Source organism: Hemiscyllium ocellatum, chromosome 13 (genome assembly GCF_020745735.1).
Source record: "Hemiscyllium ocellatum isolate sHemOce1 chromosome 13, sHemOce1.pat.X.cur, whole genome shotgun sequence".
Taxonomy (NCBI): Eukaryota; Metazoa; Chordata; class Chondrichthyes; order Orectolobiformes; family Hemiscylliidae; genus Hemiscyllium; species Hemiscyllium ocellatum.
In genome coordinates this window covers 72,194,502-72,213,200 of record NC_083413.1, presented here as the reverse complement: position 1 = coordinate 72,213,200, position 18,699 = coordinate 72,194,502, and the positions used below count along the sequence as shown (strand labels likewise).

Sequence of the window (18,699 nt, the reverse complement as noted above, 5' to 3'; positions counted from 1 at the left end):
TTCAGTATATTGCATTAGTGTATGACACTATGATCTTTTGCTATAAATTCTGTGTCCTATGATCCTGCTCCACTAGTTACCTGATGAAGGAGCAACATTCTGAATGCTTGTACATCCAAATAAACCCGTCGGATTATAACCTGGTGTTGTGCGATTTTTAAGTTTGTCCACCCCAGTCCAACACCAGCGCTTCCACGTTCTGAAGGCTAATTAGGGATAGACAGCAAATGCATGCTGCAAATCTCATATCACACAGAGAAATAATTAAAAAAGAAGTCTGGAAAGTATTCTCTCTGACTTTTCACAGTTGAGCTTTATTAATGAGTGAATTTTTTTATTTCAGTAAATAAAATTATTTATTTCTGTTCTTGAAGCTGGAATATGAGCGAAAACAATATGAAAACATTAAGAAAAAAGAAAAAACTAGACATAGCTTATCAAAGAAATCTCAACCACACACAGCACAGGTAAAGAACAATGATTTTTCATCAGCAATAGAGATGAATGAAACATTAATTGACAGTAAGGTATCGGTGACAAGGCAAAATGTCCAATATTCTAATCCTGTTCTTTTCTTTTGTACAAATAATTTTAGTGCCTAGTTTAGAACTATTTTTAAAACTTTGGGTCATCTAATATAGCTGCATTTTTACCATAAAATGAGCTGTTTCATTCCTTTTCAATTAAAAAGCAATGCAAATGTTATACACCAGATGCTGAGAGTATAAATAAGAATCTTTTAATGGCACAGCCTTTGCATTGAGCATTGTACCTGGCAGAAGCTTTTCAATCTGACAGGATCCCTGATAAAGAATCAAATAAAATCTAACAAAGACCTAAAAAATTGTATTTCCTATTTTTTCTAATTACAATTATGATTATGTTAAATTCCTTGAATTGTCTTTTATATGTTCTAATAGCATGATTAAAATTTTGACTTAAAGTGATACATTTCTCTATTTAGGCTCGGAGTTAATTTTCTACAGTTGCATTTCTGGTAGCTAAGGGCAGATGCTGCCATTATGCACATGTGTCATGCAGAGTTTCTCATAATTCTGGGGAGTTTAAGGAGAGTTTTCGTGTTGCTGATGATTATATCTGCAGGAAGTATCTTTGGTTGTAAATCCTATCAGAACGCATGGATTGGTTACAGCGGTAGTTAGAGGCAATAAAGAACTTACAGGAGCTGGGGGGTGTGATGGATGGCAGTTATTGGAAGAGGGAAAAGCTGCAGATACAATCAGGTAGATGGGTTAACCCCAGAAAAGGAATGAGAGGAAAGCAGGTGGTGTAGGAGTCTGTTGTGGCTATCCTCATCTCAAATAAGTATGCTGTTTTGGAAAATATAGGTGTTGATGGACTCTCAGGGCAATGTAGCATGAACAGCCAAGTTTCTGGTACCGAGGATAGCTCTAACATAATGAGAGTAATGTCAGGTTCCAAGCGATTGATTGTGACAGAGGACTCTAACAGAGGCACAGACAGACAGTTCTGTGGCTAGCAGTTAAAAATCAGAATGGTGTGTTGCATCCCTGGTGCCCGGATCAAGGATGTCTCTGAGAGGGTGTTAAATATTCTCAAAGGGAGAGGGACCAGCAGGAGGTCATTGTACACATTAGAACTAATGACATAGGAAGCGAAAAGGATGAGCTTCTGAAGGGAGAATATGGAGAGTTAAGCAGGAATTTAAAAAGTACGCCCTCAAGGGTAGTAATATCTGGATTACTCCCAGTGTTATGAGCTAGTGAGGGTTGAAATAGGAAGACAGAGCAGATGAATGCATGGTTGATAAGCCGGAGTATGGGAGAAGAATTTACATTTTTGGATCATTGGAATCTCTTCTGGGGTAGAAGTGGCCTGTACAAGGACAGATTGCACCTGAAATGGAAGGGATCTAATATACTGGGAAGGAGATTTGCGAGAGCTGTTGGGGAGGATTTAAATTAGTAAGGTGGGGGTGTGGGGAATAGGTGAGACCTAGGGAGATAGTGAGGAAAGAAATCAATCTGAGACTGGTACAGTTAGGAAAAGGAGAGTGTCAAATAGTCAGGGCAGGCTGGAACAAAGCAGAAAACAAGACAGGACTGATAAATTAAATTGAATTTATTTCAATGCAAGATGCCTAACAGGGAAGGCAGGTGAACTCAGAGCATGGATAGGTACATGTGATTGGGATATCATAGCAATTACAGAGATGTGGCTCAAGGATAGACAGGACTGCCAGCTTAATGTTCCAGGATACAAATGCTACAGGAAGGACAGAAAGGGAGGCAAGAGAGGAGGGGGAGTGGTGTTTTTGATAAGGGGTAGCATTACAGCTGTACTGAGGGAGGGTATTCCCAGAAATACATCCAGGGACATTATTTGGGTGGAACAGAGAAATAGGAAAGGGATGATAACCTTACTGGGGTTGTATTATAGGCCCCCCAGTAGTCAGTGGTAAATTGAGAAACAAACTTGTAAGGAGATCTTAGTTATCGTCAAGAATAATAGGGTGACTTTGGTAGGGGATTTTAACATTCCAAACATAGACTGGGACTGCTATAGTGTTAAGGGTTTAGATGGAGAGGCACTTAAGTTTTTACAAGAAAATTTTCTTATTCAGTATGTGAATGTACTGCTCGAGAAGGTACAAAAACTTGACCTACTCTTAGGAAATAAGGCAGGGTAGGAAACTGAGGTGTCAGTGGGGGAGCAATTTGGGGCTAATTAATGTAATTTTATTTGTTTTAAAGTAGTGACGGAAATAATAGACAGGATCTAAAAGCTGAAATTCTAAATTGTTGGAAGGCCAATTTTAACAGTATTAGACAAGAACTTTCAGAAGTTAACTGGGGGCAGATGTCCACAGGTAAAGGGACAATTGGAAATTGGGGAGCCTTCAAAAATGAAATAATGAGAGTCCAGATACAATATATTCTTGTTAGAGTGAAAGGAAAGGCCGATAGGTATAGGGAACTGGATGACGAGAGAAATTGATGTTTTGGTTAAGAAAAGGAAGGAAGCATATGTCAATTATAGACAGCAGAGATCAAGTGAATCCTTAGAAGAGTATAAAAGCAGTAGGAGTATACTAAAGAGGAAAATCAGGAGGGCAAAAAGAGAACATGAGATAGCTTTGGCAAATAGGGTTAAGGAGAATCTAAAGTGATTTTATAAATATATGAAGGGCAAAGGGTAACTAGGGAGCGAATAAGGTCCCTCAAAGATGAGCAAGGCAGCCTATGTGTGGAACCACAGGAGATGGGGGATGTACTAAACGAGTATTTTGCATCAGTGTGTACCGTGGAGAAAGACATGTGGGGAAATAGATGGTGAAAAATGTCCACATTATAGAGGAGGAGTGCTTGATATTTTAAAATGCATAGAAAGATAAGGTGTACCCTAGAACTCTGTGGAAAGCAAGGGAAGTGATTGCTGGGCCCCTTGCTGAGATATTTGTGTCATCGATAGTGACAGGTGGAGGTTGGTTCATGTGCTGCCACTATTTAAGAAAAGCCAGGGAATTATAGACTGGTGAGCCTGACATCGGTGGTGGGCAAGTTGTTGACGGGTTTTACATCATTTGGAAAGACAAGGACTAATCAGGGATAGTCAACATGGCTTTGTGCGTGAGAAATTATGTCTCATGAATGAGATTGCATTTTTTGAAGAAGTAACAAAGAGGATTGATGAGGGCAGAATGGTGGACGTGATCTACATGGACTTCAGGAAGGCGTTCGACAAGGTTCCCATGGGAGACTGGTTAGCAAGATTAGATGTCATGGAATACAGGGAGAACTCGCCATTTGGATACAGAACTGGCTCAAAGGTAGAAGACAGAGGGTGGTGATGGAGGGTTGCTTTTCAGACTGGACATCTGTGATCAGTGGAGTGACATAAGGTTTGGTGCTGGGTCCATTACTTTTTGACATTCAGACAAATGATTTGAATATGAACATAGGAGGTATATTTGGAAAGTTTGCAGATGATACCAAAATTGAAGGTATAATGGAGAGCAAAGAAGGTTACCTCAGAGTACATCAGGATCTTGATCAGATGGGCCAATGGGCTAAGCAGTGGCAGATGGAGTTTAATTTAGATAAATGTGAGGTGATGCATTTTGGAAAGGCCAATCAAAGCAAGATGGTAAGGTCCTGGAGATTGTTATTGAACAGAGAACTTGAAGTGCAGATTCATAGTTCCTTGTAAGTGGAGTCACAGGTAGATAGGTTAGTGAAGAAGACGTTTGGTATGCTTTCCTTCATTGGACAGAACATTGAATATAGGAGTTGGGAGGTCATGTTGCTGCTGTACGGGACATTGGTTGGGCTACTTTTGGAATGTTGTATGCAATTCTAGTCTCCCTCCTATCTGAAGGATGTTGTGAACTTTGAATGGGTTCAGAAAAGACTTATAAGGATGTTGCCAGAGTTGGAGGATTTGAGCTACAGGGAGAGACTTGAATAGGCCAGGGCTGTTTTCCCTGGAGCATCAGAGGCTGAGGGGTGAGTTTACAGAGGTATATAAATTCATGAGGGGCATGGATAAGATAACTAGACAAGGTCTTTTCCCTGGGGTGGGGGAGTCCTGATCTAGAGAGCATAGGTTAAGGGTGAGAGGGGACAAATTTAAAAGGGACCTATAGGGAAACGTTTTCACACAGAGGGTGATGCACATATGGAATGAGCTGCCACAGGAAGTGGTGGAGGCTGGTGCAATTACAACATTTAAAACGCAATAGATGGGTATATGAATAGGAAGAGGTTGGAGAGATATGGTCCACAGTGCTGGCAAAAGGAACTAAATTAGGTTAAGATAGCTGGACCGAAGGACCTGTTTCTGTGCTGTACATCTCTATGACTCTGTAACATTTAGTCAGCTCACCTAGTCTAATCTTTACAGAAGTTATCTGTGTCTATTTTGTTGTTGTTGTTGTTCATAATTAGATGAAGAACACAGGAATAGCAGTAGCCATTCAGCCGATTAAGTTTGTTCCATAACTGAGTATAATCATTGGTTTTCAAATACTTCTATGCTTCTTACCCATATGTACCCCATTACCATTTACCCCACTGGTAATTAGAAATCTGTCAATCCTTTGTGGAACACACTCAATGATTCAACTTCCACATCCCTATGGAATAAAGAATTCCAAAAATTCATAACCCTCTGAGGAGAAAATAAGTGTCTATATCTCAGCCCAACGTGGCATTCTTAATTTATGCCCTTTAGTTCTAGACTCCCCGTGTTGGGGAAACAACCCATCTGCATCTATCTCATCTATCCCTTAGAGTATTTTGTAGGTGTCAATGAACATGTTAGAAGATGAATTTACACACCTTAGAATTTTTATTTCTTCTTGAATTAAGGCATTGTATTTATTTTCTCAGTGATAATTCAGATTGTGTGCCTGAAAAATGTTATTTCAAGTTGTGTAAATTTGACAATGATTTAAATATGAATTGGCAGATTATTAGAGCAGGCCTTCAGCTAAATATCAATGTTAAAGTTATTTTTATATTTCAAAAACTGTACCAAACTGAGATTGAGAGATAAAAGTCACAGACGTCTATATACACACACCAGCAGAGAAAGAGACAAGATAGGCTGCATATTTTCATGACTTAATTCAAGTTGTTAAAGGACTTTTGCCCAAAATGTTGATTTTCCTGCTCCTTGGATGCTGCCTGACCTGCTGTGCTTTTCCAGCACCACTCTAATCTTGGCTCTAATCTCCAGCATCTGCAGTACCCACTTCTATCAAGTTGTTAATTCCTTTCTGATGCTTGAGATATAAAGTGAAAGGCTTTGATGAACATTACCTGCAGTTTGTTAATAGAATATATAAAAATCATTGTATTAGTAGCTGTAAGACAGAGGAAATGAAAAATGAACAGACATTGATACACATATACTGAAATTAGTTATCAAATGTTCAATAGAATTTGTGCTGTTGGATTCAATAATCAATCCAAAAACAAATCATGCTGAAAGTTGTGTGAATTATAAGAGCCATTTCTCTCCCTCAAATTTCCTGAAACACATTCGAAAAACAGCAGAAGCAAAATTTATTGTGAGTCCAGAGCAATAGAGTCATAAATTAGAGTACAATTAGCTTCTTTTTAAATATTGCTTTTCAAATTTCCTTGATATTAACAGTTATAATTTATGCAGTTTCATTAATCATTCTGAAAATGGGTTTATTATCAAAAAACTATTTGCAATATTATGATAATAGTAATTTAAAATAATTTAAACTGAGATGTGTCCCATTTGGTGGATGAAGCTGCTTAAACCTGATGTTTTTAAACTAATGAGAAAGATCTCAGAAATTCAAATGGCATTGATCATAATTTACAGTTCTGTGAGTTTTGCCTACATTTGGCCAATTCCAGGCAAACTGCACTGACAAAAACAATACAAACCTGCAGAAAATCCAGTTCAAAATTTAAAAAGCATTCTTAGTCATTTATAAAACTGTAAGCTGACTATTGTTATGACCATGGATTGTAACCCAGATCATCTATGGATATATTGAACTTTTCCTCACAACAAGTGCTTTTTAAAAGGATGTCAGAGAGCCAAAAATGACTAAGAGTGTAAATTTTGACCAAGATAATTCATCAACAGACTGGAAGACTTTTGTGGATTATCTTCAGCTTTGAAGAAGACTGATAATTTCACACCTAATAGATGTCAAGGAAGTTCCAAAATGAAGGACTTCAAAGGGAGAAAGACATTGCAAACCAAATACAATCTCCTATGTGTTATCAGAGACTGAACATGATGTGAGAAAAGACTGCAGTCTAAGAAAGGCATGTTTGTGTTATCCCCTTTCAAGAAAACACAAGAAAGAGATTAAAAGTCAGTTTTAACCCGAGCCTGCATGTGCTAGCTGTTGAAAGTGTGTGCTGTGAGGGTTATGGTGGAGAAAAAATTCTGGTTATCCCTGCATTGCTGGTAAAAGAAATTAAGTCTACCCTCTCTCTTTGTTGATAGCCAGAAGGAAGAAAAAAAACATACAAAAATTGCTCTTTACTTTTACATGAATTTGATGGAGAATATGCTCAAGTAGATTTTGGTACTGCCTCTTTGTCCTTTCCTTGAAAATAGAAGACAATTCTAAATTTACCACTTAAAAAGAAAGCAAAACACTTCAAGGCACAATTCAGGAGTGTGATGGAATACTCCGCACTTGCCTGGATGGGTGCAGCTCCAATAACACTCAAGAAGCTTGACACCATCCAGGACAAAGTAGTCCACTTGATTGGCATCACGTCCACAAGAATCCATTCCCTCCACCACCGACGCTCAGTTGAAGCAGTGTGACTATGTACAAGATGCACTGCAGAAATTCACCAAAATTTGTCAGACAGCACCATCCAAACCCACAATCACTTCCATGTAGAAAGACAAAAAGACGGGATGAAGCAGTGAAGGGTACAGGCTCTGAACCATGTAGATGCCTTCAGGCAAAGCACTAATAGAATTGAAATATCTTATTACAAACCATCAGCTCAGATGAATAAAAAAAGATAAACAGAAAAAAAGAGCCAGGTGTATGTATCCTGTAGGAGACAGTATTAACGTCACACATGAAGTCATGTAGTCATTCGAGTCATCAACATATGATATTCTACATTATGTTAACCAACTCCATGAAAATAAAAATGGCATCATGATGAGGGGAGAGAGACTTACTGACAATGTGGAAAAACTTAGAGGGTAGTAAAAATTGCGCACTTTATTTATAAGGTTATTTTAAAGGGGCAACGTTTTCACGCAGAGGGTGGTGCGTGCATGGAATGATCTGCCTGAGGAAATGGTGGAGGCTGGTACAATTACAGCATTTAAAAGGCATATAGATGGGTATATGAACAGGAAGGGTTTGGAGGGATATGGGCTGGGTGCTGGCAGGTGGGACTAGATTGTGTTGGGATATCTGGTCGGCATGGACAAGATGGACCGAAGGATCTGTTTCCATGTTGAACATCTCTATGACTCAATAACTCTAAATGCAAAATGCACTCTGTACTTTGAACTTATCTCCTAACCACCTTGTCCTCTGTATGTATTATGTACTTGGACTAGTGTAAGAAATCCTTACTTCCTGTTTCACTGAACTTTCATATTGCAGAAAGTAGGTTTTCATTGATCCATCTATCTGTGATCGGTAAGTAGTGAGTAATCTTCATAACAGACTATTTGCATTATTAAACTATAAAGGGCAAGGAATGGTTTCACATTAAAATCATTCCTGATCGCAAGTGTTGTACATCTGGTTACAGAAGTGCAAGAACATTGCAATGTGTCAGGGAATGACATTACCTGCATTCTTTGTACCAGGCAGCAATCACATGACTTACAATATGGTCTCTGATTCAGACAGTGATCAAAGACAGAGAGTGTGACTGTGGTAAGGAGACCCAGAATGCAGGAGTGCCAGCTCCTGCAATCATTCAATACGTTTGAAATTCTCTCAGTTTTTTTTGAGAGAGAGTAGAATCTGTGACCAAACTGATCATGGATTCAGCAAGGAATAGTGTAATCGTTACAGAGGATTAACACCATTCTCTGCAGCAAAGAGGGAGAATTCAGATGGTTGCACTATTGCCTGGTGTCAGATTTCAGAATATTTGCTCAGAGATGGAAAGGAAATTACAGCAGGTAGGAGATGATCCAGTGCTCATGGTCCATGGAGGGAGCAACAACGTAGTGAGAACTAGAACAGAGATTCTGTAAAGAGAGTATGAGAAATTACTCTCTAAATTAAAAATCATAAATTCAAAGATTATAATCTCTGAATTATTACCAGAGCTGTGTGCAAATTGGGATAGGACACACAAAATTAGAGAAATGAATATGTGACTCAAAGACTAGGGTAAGAGAAATGGATTCCAGTATGTAGGCTTCAATTTATGGGCGTCTGGTGACAGTCGAGAGTAGGTGCTGGAAAAGCACGGCAGGTCAGGCAGCATCTGAGGAGCAGGATAATTGATGTCTTCCTGATGAAGGGCTTATGCCCAAAACATTGATTCTCCTGCTTCACGGATGCTGCCTGACCTACTGCGCTTTTCCCGCACCACACTCTCAACTCTGGTCTCCAGTATCTGCAGTCCTCACTTTCTCCCACTGGTAACAGAACTGGGGAAAATAGGGTTGTACCGGTGAGATGGTCTACACCTAGACTGTGTTGGGGCCAATATTCTTGTGAACCATGTAACTGGGGAAGTAGAGAGAGTTTTAACCTAAAGAGTTGGGGAATGGGATCAAATGTAGAAACAAAGTTAATAGGAAAATAGCAATACAAGAAATGAGAGAATGGTAAAAAAGGAAGAAAGAAAAAAAAACAGATGTTACAAAGGTAATAAAAAGATTAAACTAAAGTATTTGTATCTGAATATGTGTAGCCATGAATAAAAGTAGTGCATGTTAAAATCAATAAATGTGCTGTGATAGACATTATGGAGATATGTTTGCAGGATGATAAAGATTGGGGATTCCTGAGAATGAAAGGTTATATGGCATTCAAGAACAATAAGAAGCTAGGTAAAGGTAGAGGGGTAGTAGTGTAAATCAAAGTTGACATTTGTACCATATTTAAAGTTGACCTTAGTTTAAGAGATCAGGATTCCTGATGAAGGGCTTATGCCTGAAATGTTGATTCTCCTGCTTTTCGGATGCTGCCTGACCTGCTATGCTTTTCCAGCACTACACTCTCAACTTTAAGAGATCAGGGTGCAGAATTGGTCTGCATGAGATAAGTAATAGAATGGGAAATGAATCACTAGTGGGTGTTGTCAACAGGCCTCCTAACAGCAATTACAATGTATACAGGAAGAACTATTAGATATTTGTGTTAAAGGAATGGCAATAATCAAGGGTGATTTTAACTTACATATTGGAAAAACTAGATTGGCAGTAGCAGCCTAGATGACATGCTTATTGAATGTTTTCAAGGTATTTCTTCCAGCAGCACATTATGTAAGTGTATTGAGAGAAAGTTATATTAGACTTGGTATCCTGCAATATCACACAATTAATCGATTACATTAGAGTAAATATGCTCCAAAATAGCAGCAACCACCAGTATAATTGGATTTTACATGTAGTTGGAAAAAGAAAAGATATTGTGTCCAAGGTTAGTTTTTCAAACCTAAATAAGGGCAGCTACTGGAGCTTGAGCTCACTAAAGTGAACTGACTTAATAGCCTGTGGGACAGATGAATAGCGACACACAGTAACAAGTATTTAAGAGCATATTTCAAAATATTCAGAACAAGTATATTCCTGCTATAAAGGAAAATACGAAAGGGAAGACCCCACTATTTGTGGTTACCAAAAGTAACTAGGGAGAAGATCAAAATTAACGAAAAGGAATGTAACTGAGTAAAGATGAGCAACAGGCCAAACAATCAGAAAAGAACAGTATAGAATGACTAAAATGTGAATCAGAGGAAAGATTTAGAGAATGAGAGGATGCTAGGTGGGAATGTATAAATAGATAGCAAGAATTTCTGCAGACGGCTAAAAATAAATTCAGTAAGTAAAGTAAGTGAGTGTTGGTCCTTTAGAGGGTGAGAATGGGATGTTAATAATAGATAATAAGGAAATGGCAAATGAAGCAAGGAAACATTTTGCTTCTGTCTTCACCATAGAAGGCACAAGAAAACATTCCAGTAGTGGCTATAAAACTGTAGGTAGAAGGGAGAGAGGAACTTAGCAAAGTCATGATCACTCGGGAAGGAACTGATGAAGGCACTGATAGAGCTTTGGAATGACAATTTTGCCAGGTCATGGTGGACTTCACCCTTGGTTATTAAAGGAGGTTGTTAATGAGGTCATGTAATGGATGCATTGGTGCTAGTTTTCCAAAATTTCCTAAATTTAGGAATGTTTCCATCAGACTGGCAAGTCGAAAATATAACCGTCATCCTGTTCAAAAAGGGAGAGGGTGCAGAAAACAAGAAATTATAAGCCTGTCAGTTTGACATCTGTCATGGGGAAGGTGTTACAATTAATCATGAAAAAGATTATTATTATGCACTTCGAAAGATACAAAGCAATCTGGAAGCATCATTAAAAGATTAAAGGTAATCTTATTTAACCAATTTCTTGGGAGTTCTTTGAAAGAGTAACATTGCATTGTGGATAAATGAAAATCTTTAAATTTACAGGACTTGGATTTCCAGACGGCATTTGATAAAATACCAAATCAAAGGTTAATTTAGAAAATAAAGCTCGTCTGTAGGAGGTAGCCGATAGAAGATTGGCTGGGGACTGGCAGAAAACAGAATATGCATCAATGGATCTTTATCTATTTAACAGGATATAACAAGTGGAATCCTGTGATGTTTGTGCTGGGTCCTCTACATTTTATATTAAATAATAGGAATATATAGGGCAATGGCGGAAGAGCAGAGTAGAGCAATAAATTGAAGAGATACACTAAAGAACTAGTAAAAATAGAGAGTGATGAATAGTCTTTTGTTCTGTATCATGCTATATCCTATAACTGCATCTACAAAAAATATATTTCACAAGGTAACATTAACTTCACTGAAAGTTATTTTGGAAAATAAACACTTCACTGTGGATCATTGTGTGTGTCTATAAGGTTTTAAACATTAATTTTCAATTTAGGTAGGTCAGGCTTTGACTCATCCAGTGGCATGTACAGATTGAAGGAAGTCCATTCTGAGCAATTATGTAGCTGCTTTAGAAACATGTTATAACAACCAGAATTCCATATTGATCTTTACTTTGTAGCTCCTGCTAAATTGTGTAAACAGCACTTGAGGGTGGACCAAGATCTCACTATGAAAGCAACTGTATGAGATGAATTGAAGCAATTTCAGAGACTTTAATACTTGTCTTGCTTTTGTTCTTGAAGCTGAAACCTGAAGAACATGTATATGACCCAGTTGCTGAAGATTCCGAGTGGCATGAAGAACACATCTATAATACAATAGCAGAATATCAGAATTGGGAAGAAGAACCTGTATATGAAACAATAGTGTCATATAGAGACATCATGAAGCTAAGAACAGATATTATTGATACACAGGAAGATAAGGTAACATAAAATATTTAAGGAGAAAATACAATTTAAAAAATGTGGGATGTTGCATTAATATAGTATCTTATCATACAATCAGGCTGCTCCAAAACGTGGAATGAATGATATTTGAAGTGTAATGGCTTTGTTATGTAGGCAAATTCAGGAGCCAACACGCAAAGAGCAAAATGGCGCAAATAGCAAACATGACAAATAGACGAATAGCCTCTTTGTATTTCATGATGCTGATTGAAATGTTTGTCAGAAAATGTGGAGAACTTGCTTCTTTGGAGACTATATTTGATTGAATACATATCTAGGTGATACTACAATAATGTCTCATACAAATGATGTCGATGCAGTGTTCACCTAGTATGTGTTCATTTCCCAGAAATGGGGTTTCAACGCATTGGAGTGGATGATCATTTCCTGTTTTGCTGGGGCAGTAGCAGGATATAATTGGAGACCAATTATCATGGGCCCACTTGTGACTTTTGAACAAATCTAATTTTAGAAAAACAGCACTTTACATTGTAATCTAAAACCTGGGGACTGGTGGTTAGGTTGGCTGCTGGTTTTTGGTGCTGTAATACAGTAAAATGAGAATCCTAAAATGACTTTAGGAACCAATTACCATTTTCACATCAATTAATGCTGGTACCATTGCTTCCTCATATTACCCAACCAACCATATATGACGCTGATTGAGAAGTAGCCATTTACTGCTTTTAATGGGATCATGCTGATAGATAATGCTTAAAGTCAGTATAGCAGTGATTTCTGATTAATCATAAAATTCACTGGTAACTTTCAATGTCTGGGTTCCTTATATCTTTGCTGCTGTTTCTATCTGCCTTCCATTTCAGTATGCCATTTCTCCTTTTCCTCCCCTTTATTGGATTTCTGCGATCTACTTCAATTTCTGCACCAGCAGAATTCTCAACTTCCCAAAGTCACTGGGCTTCCTATAGGCAGGGTGAAAATGACGGGTATTGGGTGCCCAGCATTTAGGTCTGATTTCAAACATGGAGATCAATTGGTGAGATGCTCACCCAACTCCTTCTCAATCTTGGAAAATCACAAAAATCAACCCTACAAGTTTGTGAAGCACAAGAATAAGCCATGTTCACTCTCACTGACTAAAGAGAAAACAATGCACAAGATACAGTCTGTCACGATGATCAGTGCAATGTTATAGCAACAAAGGGATTTTGATGTAATGAACTTTTTTCAACTGGATTTCTGAAAGACAAAGAGGACATGATTAAGACCTTCACGACTACAATAGTCATGATATGAAAAGTATTTAATATGTTTCTCTTCCCCGAAATATAATCTAATAAAAAGGAAATTGACTTGTACTTACTTGTATGCCATTTTTTACTACTGTAAAATATTCCAAAGCACAGCACACAAGTGAAATAGTTTTGAACTTTAGTCATCATTGAGGTATAGGAAGCATTGCGGCCATTTTGCACACAGCAAGCCCTCAAAAATAGCATTGTTAAAATGACTGGGTAGTCTCTGCTTATGATAATGATTGAGAACCAAATACTTGGGCCATGACTTCGAATAACATTCTGATCTTTTCGAAATTATGTCATAGAATTTTTTACACTTGAGACTATAAGCATGTTGTCAATTTAACATTTCATCTAAAAGATAGCACCTCCAAAATCACAAAACATCATCACTACTCTATTGGAATATCAGCCACAACTTTTGTGTTTGAGTTCTAGTCTGAACAATGAACCTGCATTCTTCTGTAACAGAGACAAGAACATCATAGCTAACCCCAGAAAGAGAATGGAAAAAGATCATATGCCCAGCTTTGGCATTATTCACACCAGATTCTAAGCAACTGAACTAACTGATGTTATGAACCAGTCAAGACCCATCTCAAAATATTTTAAGAAGGTAGCCTAGATCTTAACTTTTTCTTATGTTAAAGGCAAAAGTAGTGTGCTGAGTTCCATTTGCAATTCGATTGGCCAAACTATTCGATGTTAAGCAAAACACAGTTTATTTAAACTCTATGCTTAATATACAACAAAAGAAAGAACTTAGAATAACTTAACTGTATTGGAAAACCTAACTGAACAATAGATAAAATAACTACAACTAATTACTGTTCCATTATAGGAACATCCCATAAACATTCCCTTTGGCAAAAAGCAAATTCCGAAAAATAGATTTGTTTCACAGGTAATCCAGCACCAGAGAGAAATCCCAGCTTCTGGCTGTAATTGAGAGAGGGAAAAGATAACTTCTACTTCTTCAAAACTCCAGTAACTTCTGCCCTGTTGAGACTCCCATAGCAACTGCTTAAAACTAAACCTAAAAACTAAAAGAAAACTCGAAATCCTAGTCTGTGAGAGCTGGCCACACCTACCCAGCCTGCTTCTATTGTTCCAACTTAAAGAAGAATGCCAAAGCCTCACAAGCTGTTTATATTATGGGTCTTCACTAGCCAACTCAACATCTCTGCCTTAAAACCGTTCTTCAAAAAAAAACTCAGGACAAAATAGCTTCTTAAAGCGACAGCATTGTAACACTAACCATCATAATGAGAACATTTCTGTATTATTTGAGAACATTCCTTCATTGAAGGAAATGCAACAACAACAGTCTGAAAAAGAACTGTATGATGTAGGCAGAACAACACTTAAAATCAAATGAATTCTGCGAGTATTCCTAAAATAAAGAGACAAATACTATTTGGGACAGCTGTATATTATCAGAAACCAACATCTCTTACCTCTGAACAGAAACACAAGCTTCACTCTTAAAATTCTCAGTATGTTGAAGAATCTCAACCAGCTGAGAAGTCAAATTCCACTGATAAATGTAAATTTACTCATCAAGAAGAAAACTTTATCATTCTCAGAAGTATGCTCTTGAAAGCTAAGACAAAATATGCACCACTCAAAATCAACCTAGCAGAGTAACTCTTCACAATTGAGAGATCAGAAGATACTAATAATTTTACTGGTATGAAGGAAGAATTTAACTGTCTTTCAACATCAGACAAATAATTAAAATATGATCATTGGACATCCCACATGCCACAACAATTAAGAGTGAGTAGTAGAATATGACACTGCCAATTTAGATATTTAGAAGACGCAGTAGCAAAATAACATAGTCAGTTTTACTGTCAATGGCTGAATCTGATAAAATAATGAGGTTATCCAAAAAAAATCTGTGAGGATGGAAGGATCATTGCAACAGAATCTTATTACAACATAAAAAAGGGAGTATTAGTTTTTTCAGAGACACAACTACCTTCTGTGATATGACTTGAGGAAACTAAAGATCCTCCAAAGGAGATGAATGTTGTGGTATTGAAAAAGGACATTTAAAATGGCATTACAAAGATCTGCTAAGGTTCAGGTGGACAAACAAACTGAACCTGAATGTTACATCTGCAAGCAACAGACTTTCAACCCAACCAAGCTGACCTGGATTGCATAGTCAGAAGCTTGAATATTAATGAACTTTCTTTCCATATTTGAAACATAGTTGTGAAAAAGAATTAATAATTGAAGTAAGCTTTTGTGGGAAATGTTATGTAAGACAGTACTGGAAACTGTTAATGACATTATGAGACAAGGTCTCCCCACCAGGATATAAAGCACTGTTCCTGGAATGAGATATTTACAATTTAAAATATCTCTAAATTGTTATCAGAATGCTTCATGAGCAATAATATGCATTTATTCTAAAGTGTAGCCTAAGGTCTTACCAAGGATTCTCAAACATCTTTGATGTAATGTAGCTCGCTGTTAAGTTCTGTTTGTTAATCCTACAATGTTAATCAAAAATGATCAAACTTCTGCTGAAAACACTGAATGAACATCCTCTCCCATTTGACCTTGTAACTTAGACTAATATTAATAAGGTGGATTTCAGACTATAAACCAAATGGCATCCCAGATGCTTCCAGTGGACATGACCAGAACATAAAGCAAAATTTGCCACCTGTTGCAACTTCCAGGTTGATTTCTGCATTGCTAGTGGCTTTGAAGGTGAGAGTAGCTGAGAATGTTTATGCGTCAGGAACCTTTCAAACCAAGTCTGTGTATACATCTCACCAGTTTTTATTGTCCACTGTCATCTGAGGGTGATCGCTAATGCTCTCAATTCATTAAGAACTAATTACGTTTCATTTTCTCTTGCTGTGGGACAGTGGGCAAAGTTAGATGTTGCTTCATTAGAATTACAGAAATTAATTTGTTAAAAGGTGCCAACATACATCATTTGATTGACACTGCATGTCAACTTTACCCTATGGCATAATCAAAAGGAATTCCATTCTCTAATGTCTGGAGAGTATGCAACTACAAAACCAAGGAGGTCAGGGCCGAGTATCCTTTTAGTGATCAGTATGCCATTGTTCTGTAGTAATCTACAACACCAGCATTGGAATCATCACAATAAGTCAAAATGAGCGACAAGGGTTATTTCCTGACCACGTGGATAAAAATTCTAGTGTGTAACCCACCGAAAGATATGTAACAAACGTATAGTAAGAACAAACCCTATCACCTGAAATGCTTTTTGAGCAGGTTAATGGGGTGCTATAACAGCATATCCGCTGTCTGGATTGCTTTGCCGTACTCAATAGACTTCATATGCTGATTCATTGTAGTCTGCTGCTTGTTGCATCACCTCACCATGATGAAGGAATGGTCACTACCACCAGCTTTATTGTGAGAAGCTAAGGGGCATGCGGAGGAGCAAGAAGAACAGAAACACAAACATGGAAAAGTGGGAATAAGAGAGGGCAATGTAAACACTGTGGGCGGCACAGTGGTTAGTACTGCTGCCTCACAGCGCCAGAGACCAGGGTTCAATTCCCACCTCAGGCGACTGACTGTGTGGAATTTGCACATTCTCCCAGTATCTGCGTGGGTTTCCTCCAGGTGCTCCGGTTTCCTCCCACAGTCCAAAAATGTGCAAGTTAGGTGAATTGCCTGTAGTGTTAGGTGAAGGGGTAAAGGTAGGGTTATGGGTGGGTTGTGCTTCGGCGGGTCGGTGTGGACTTGTTGGGCCGAAGGGCCTGTTTCCACACTGTAAGTAATCTAATCTAATCTAATCCTGGTCAGTCTGATCATTGGTGAACAGGACAAATATGATGCCAGTAAGTGCAACTCCAGTAGCCCATTCCATCTGACAGAATCCACTTGGACACAATGGAAAATAATAAAAGTCACCACAAAATCAAGATTTCAAACCAACTTATAATCAAACTAAATCATTCTGATTTGCACTCAAAAGTCAACTAAACAGCCTTCTTCATTTCCTCAGTGTTTATGCTCTATCTGCCAAGACGTTTCTTTGTGCTCATACACAAAGCTGTCCCAATAGCAGCATCATGGTTGATCAATATCTCTGACTTTCAGCAGTGGATATTGCCGATGATCTCAATCTACATGGGTGGCACGGTGGCTTACAGAATCCTGGACCTGGGTTCAATTCCATCCTTTGACAACTGTCTGTGTGGGTTTGAACATTCTCCCCATGTCTGTGTGGGTTTCCTCCAGGTTCCCTGGTTTCCTCCCACAGTCCAAAGATGAGTACGTTAGGTGGATTGGCCATGGTAACTTGCCCACAGTGTCCAGGGATGTGCAGGTTAGGTGGCTTAACCTGCAGTGCTACAGGAAAAGGGGACGGGGTGTGGGTCTGGGTGGGATGGTCTTCAGAGGGGCAATGTGGACTTGATGGGCCAAATGGCTTATTTCACACTGCAGGGATTCTATTCTGCACTGGGTTTTGAAGGTCCAGTTGCAGGTCTGGGAACAGAAGTCTGGGTTTACTGACTGGCCGGCAATGGGAAGGGCACTGATGGGGGTGGCACTGATGGGGGTGGCCCTGTTGGGAAGATTAATGCTGTCAGACCAAGAGAGAACAACAGGTTCATGCTCCACTGGGCCGCTTAGCAATGCTAGTAGTTAACTTGCTGGAAGACAGATTGCTGAACTGTTGCAAGAGCTTACCGCGGTGTGAGAACAGATGCCTGAGGTACCACTGTGGAACTCAGACACTGGCTGTTTACTGCTTGTACTATAGTGTAAGCTGCAACATCAGCCACCAGATGCCAACACATGGTTGCATCCATAAGTGTGCAACTGAGCACCATTTCCAGGCTAGAAAGAATGTGTTTCATGCTTTGAAGAAAGCTTTGTGTCTCACCTTTGTGGGCTGTTACTTCAGCGTCTTCAGCCGTGGTATTTAATCTGACAAAACAGTGATATTTAAACTTAAAAATAATGAGATATCTATGATGTGAATAGATTCTATCAGAGTCAGTTCAGCTGAATCAATAATTTTCCCTGTGGATGCTTTTGGTATATTTTCTAGTTGTGATTCTTTGCCATATTGACACTACTTTTGCTGTTTTCAAACTTCTGCACAACATCTAGAAGCGACCTATTGTTTTACAAATATAGCATTCTATTATCATAGCTGGGCACTGTTTGTGTCTTTGAAGCATTCTTTTTTATTGCACAGCATTTACTAACTCATGACTAATTGACCTCGTCTTAGTGTTGGCTTGTCCATTGTGTCACCAAATAAAATGCCTAGGTTTTTTTCTGCATTCTAAGGCAATATCATCCTTCTTTCAGGATTTGTTTGCGTGATGTGTCTTCCAGGTT

The 18,699-nt window shown here is 38.4% G+C and overlaps 1 protein-coding gene across 1 annotated transcript in view; it reads left to right on the top strand.

The window, feature by feature from the left end:
- The window catches only part of LOC132821356 (rho guanine nucleotide exchange factor 4-like), a 99,750-nt gene that overhangs the window by 9,843 nt on the left and 71,208 nt on the right, over nt 1-18,699 (top strand). Inside the window, exons 3-5 of the mRNA XM_060833938.1 lie at nt 375-527; nt 11,876-12,058; nt 14,183-14,245. Coding sequence (XP_060689921.1) covers nt 375-527; nt 11,876-12,058; nt 14,183-14,245 — 399 coding nt within the window. The remainder of the gene's footprint in view (nt 1-374; nt 528-11,875; nt 12,059-14,182; nt 14,246-18,699) is intronic.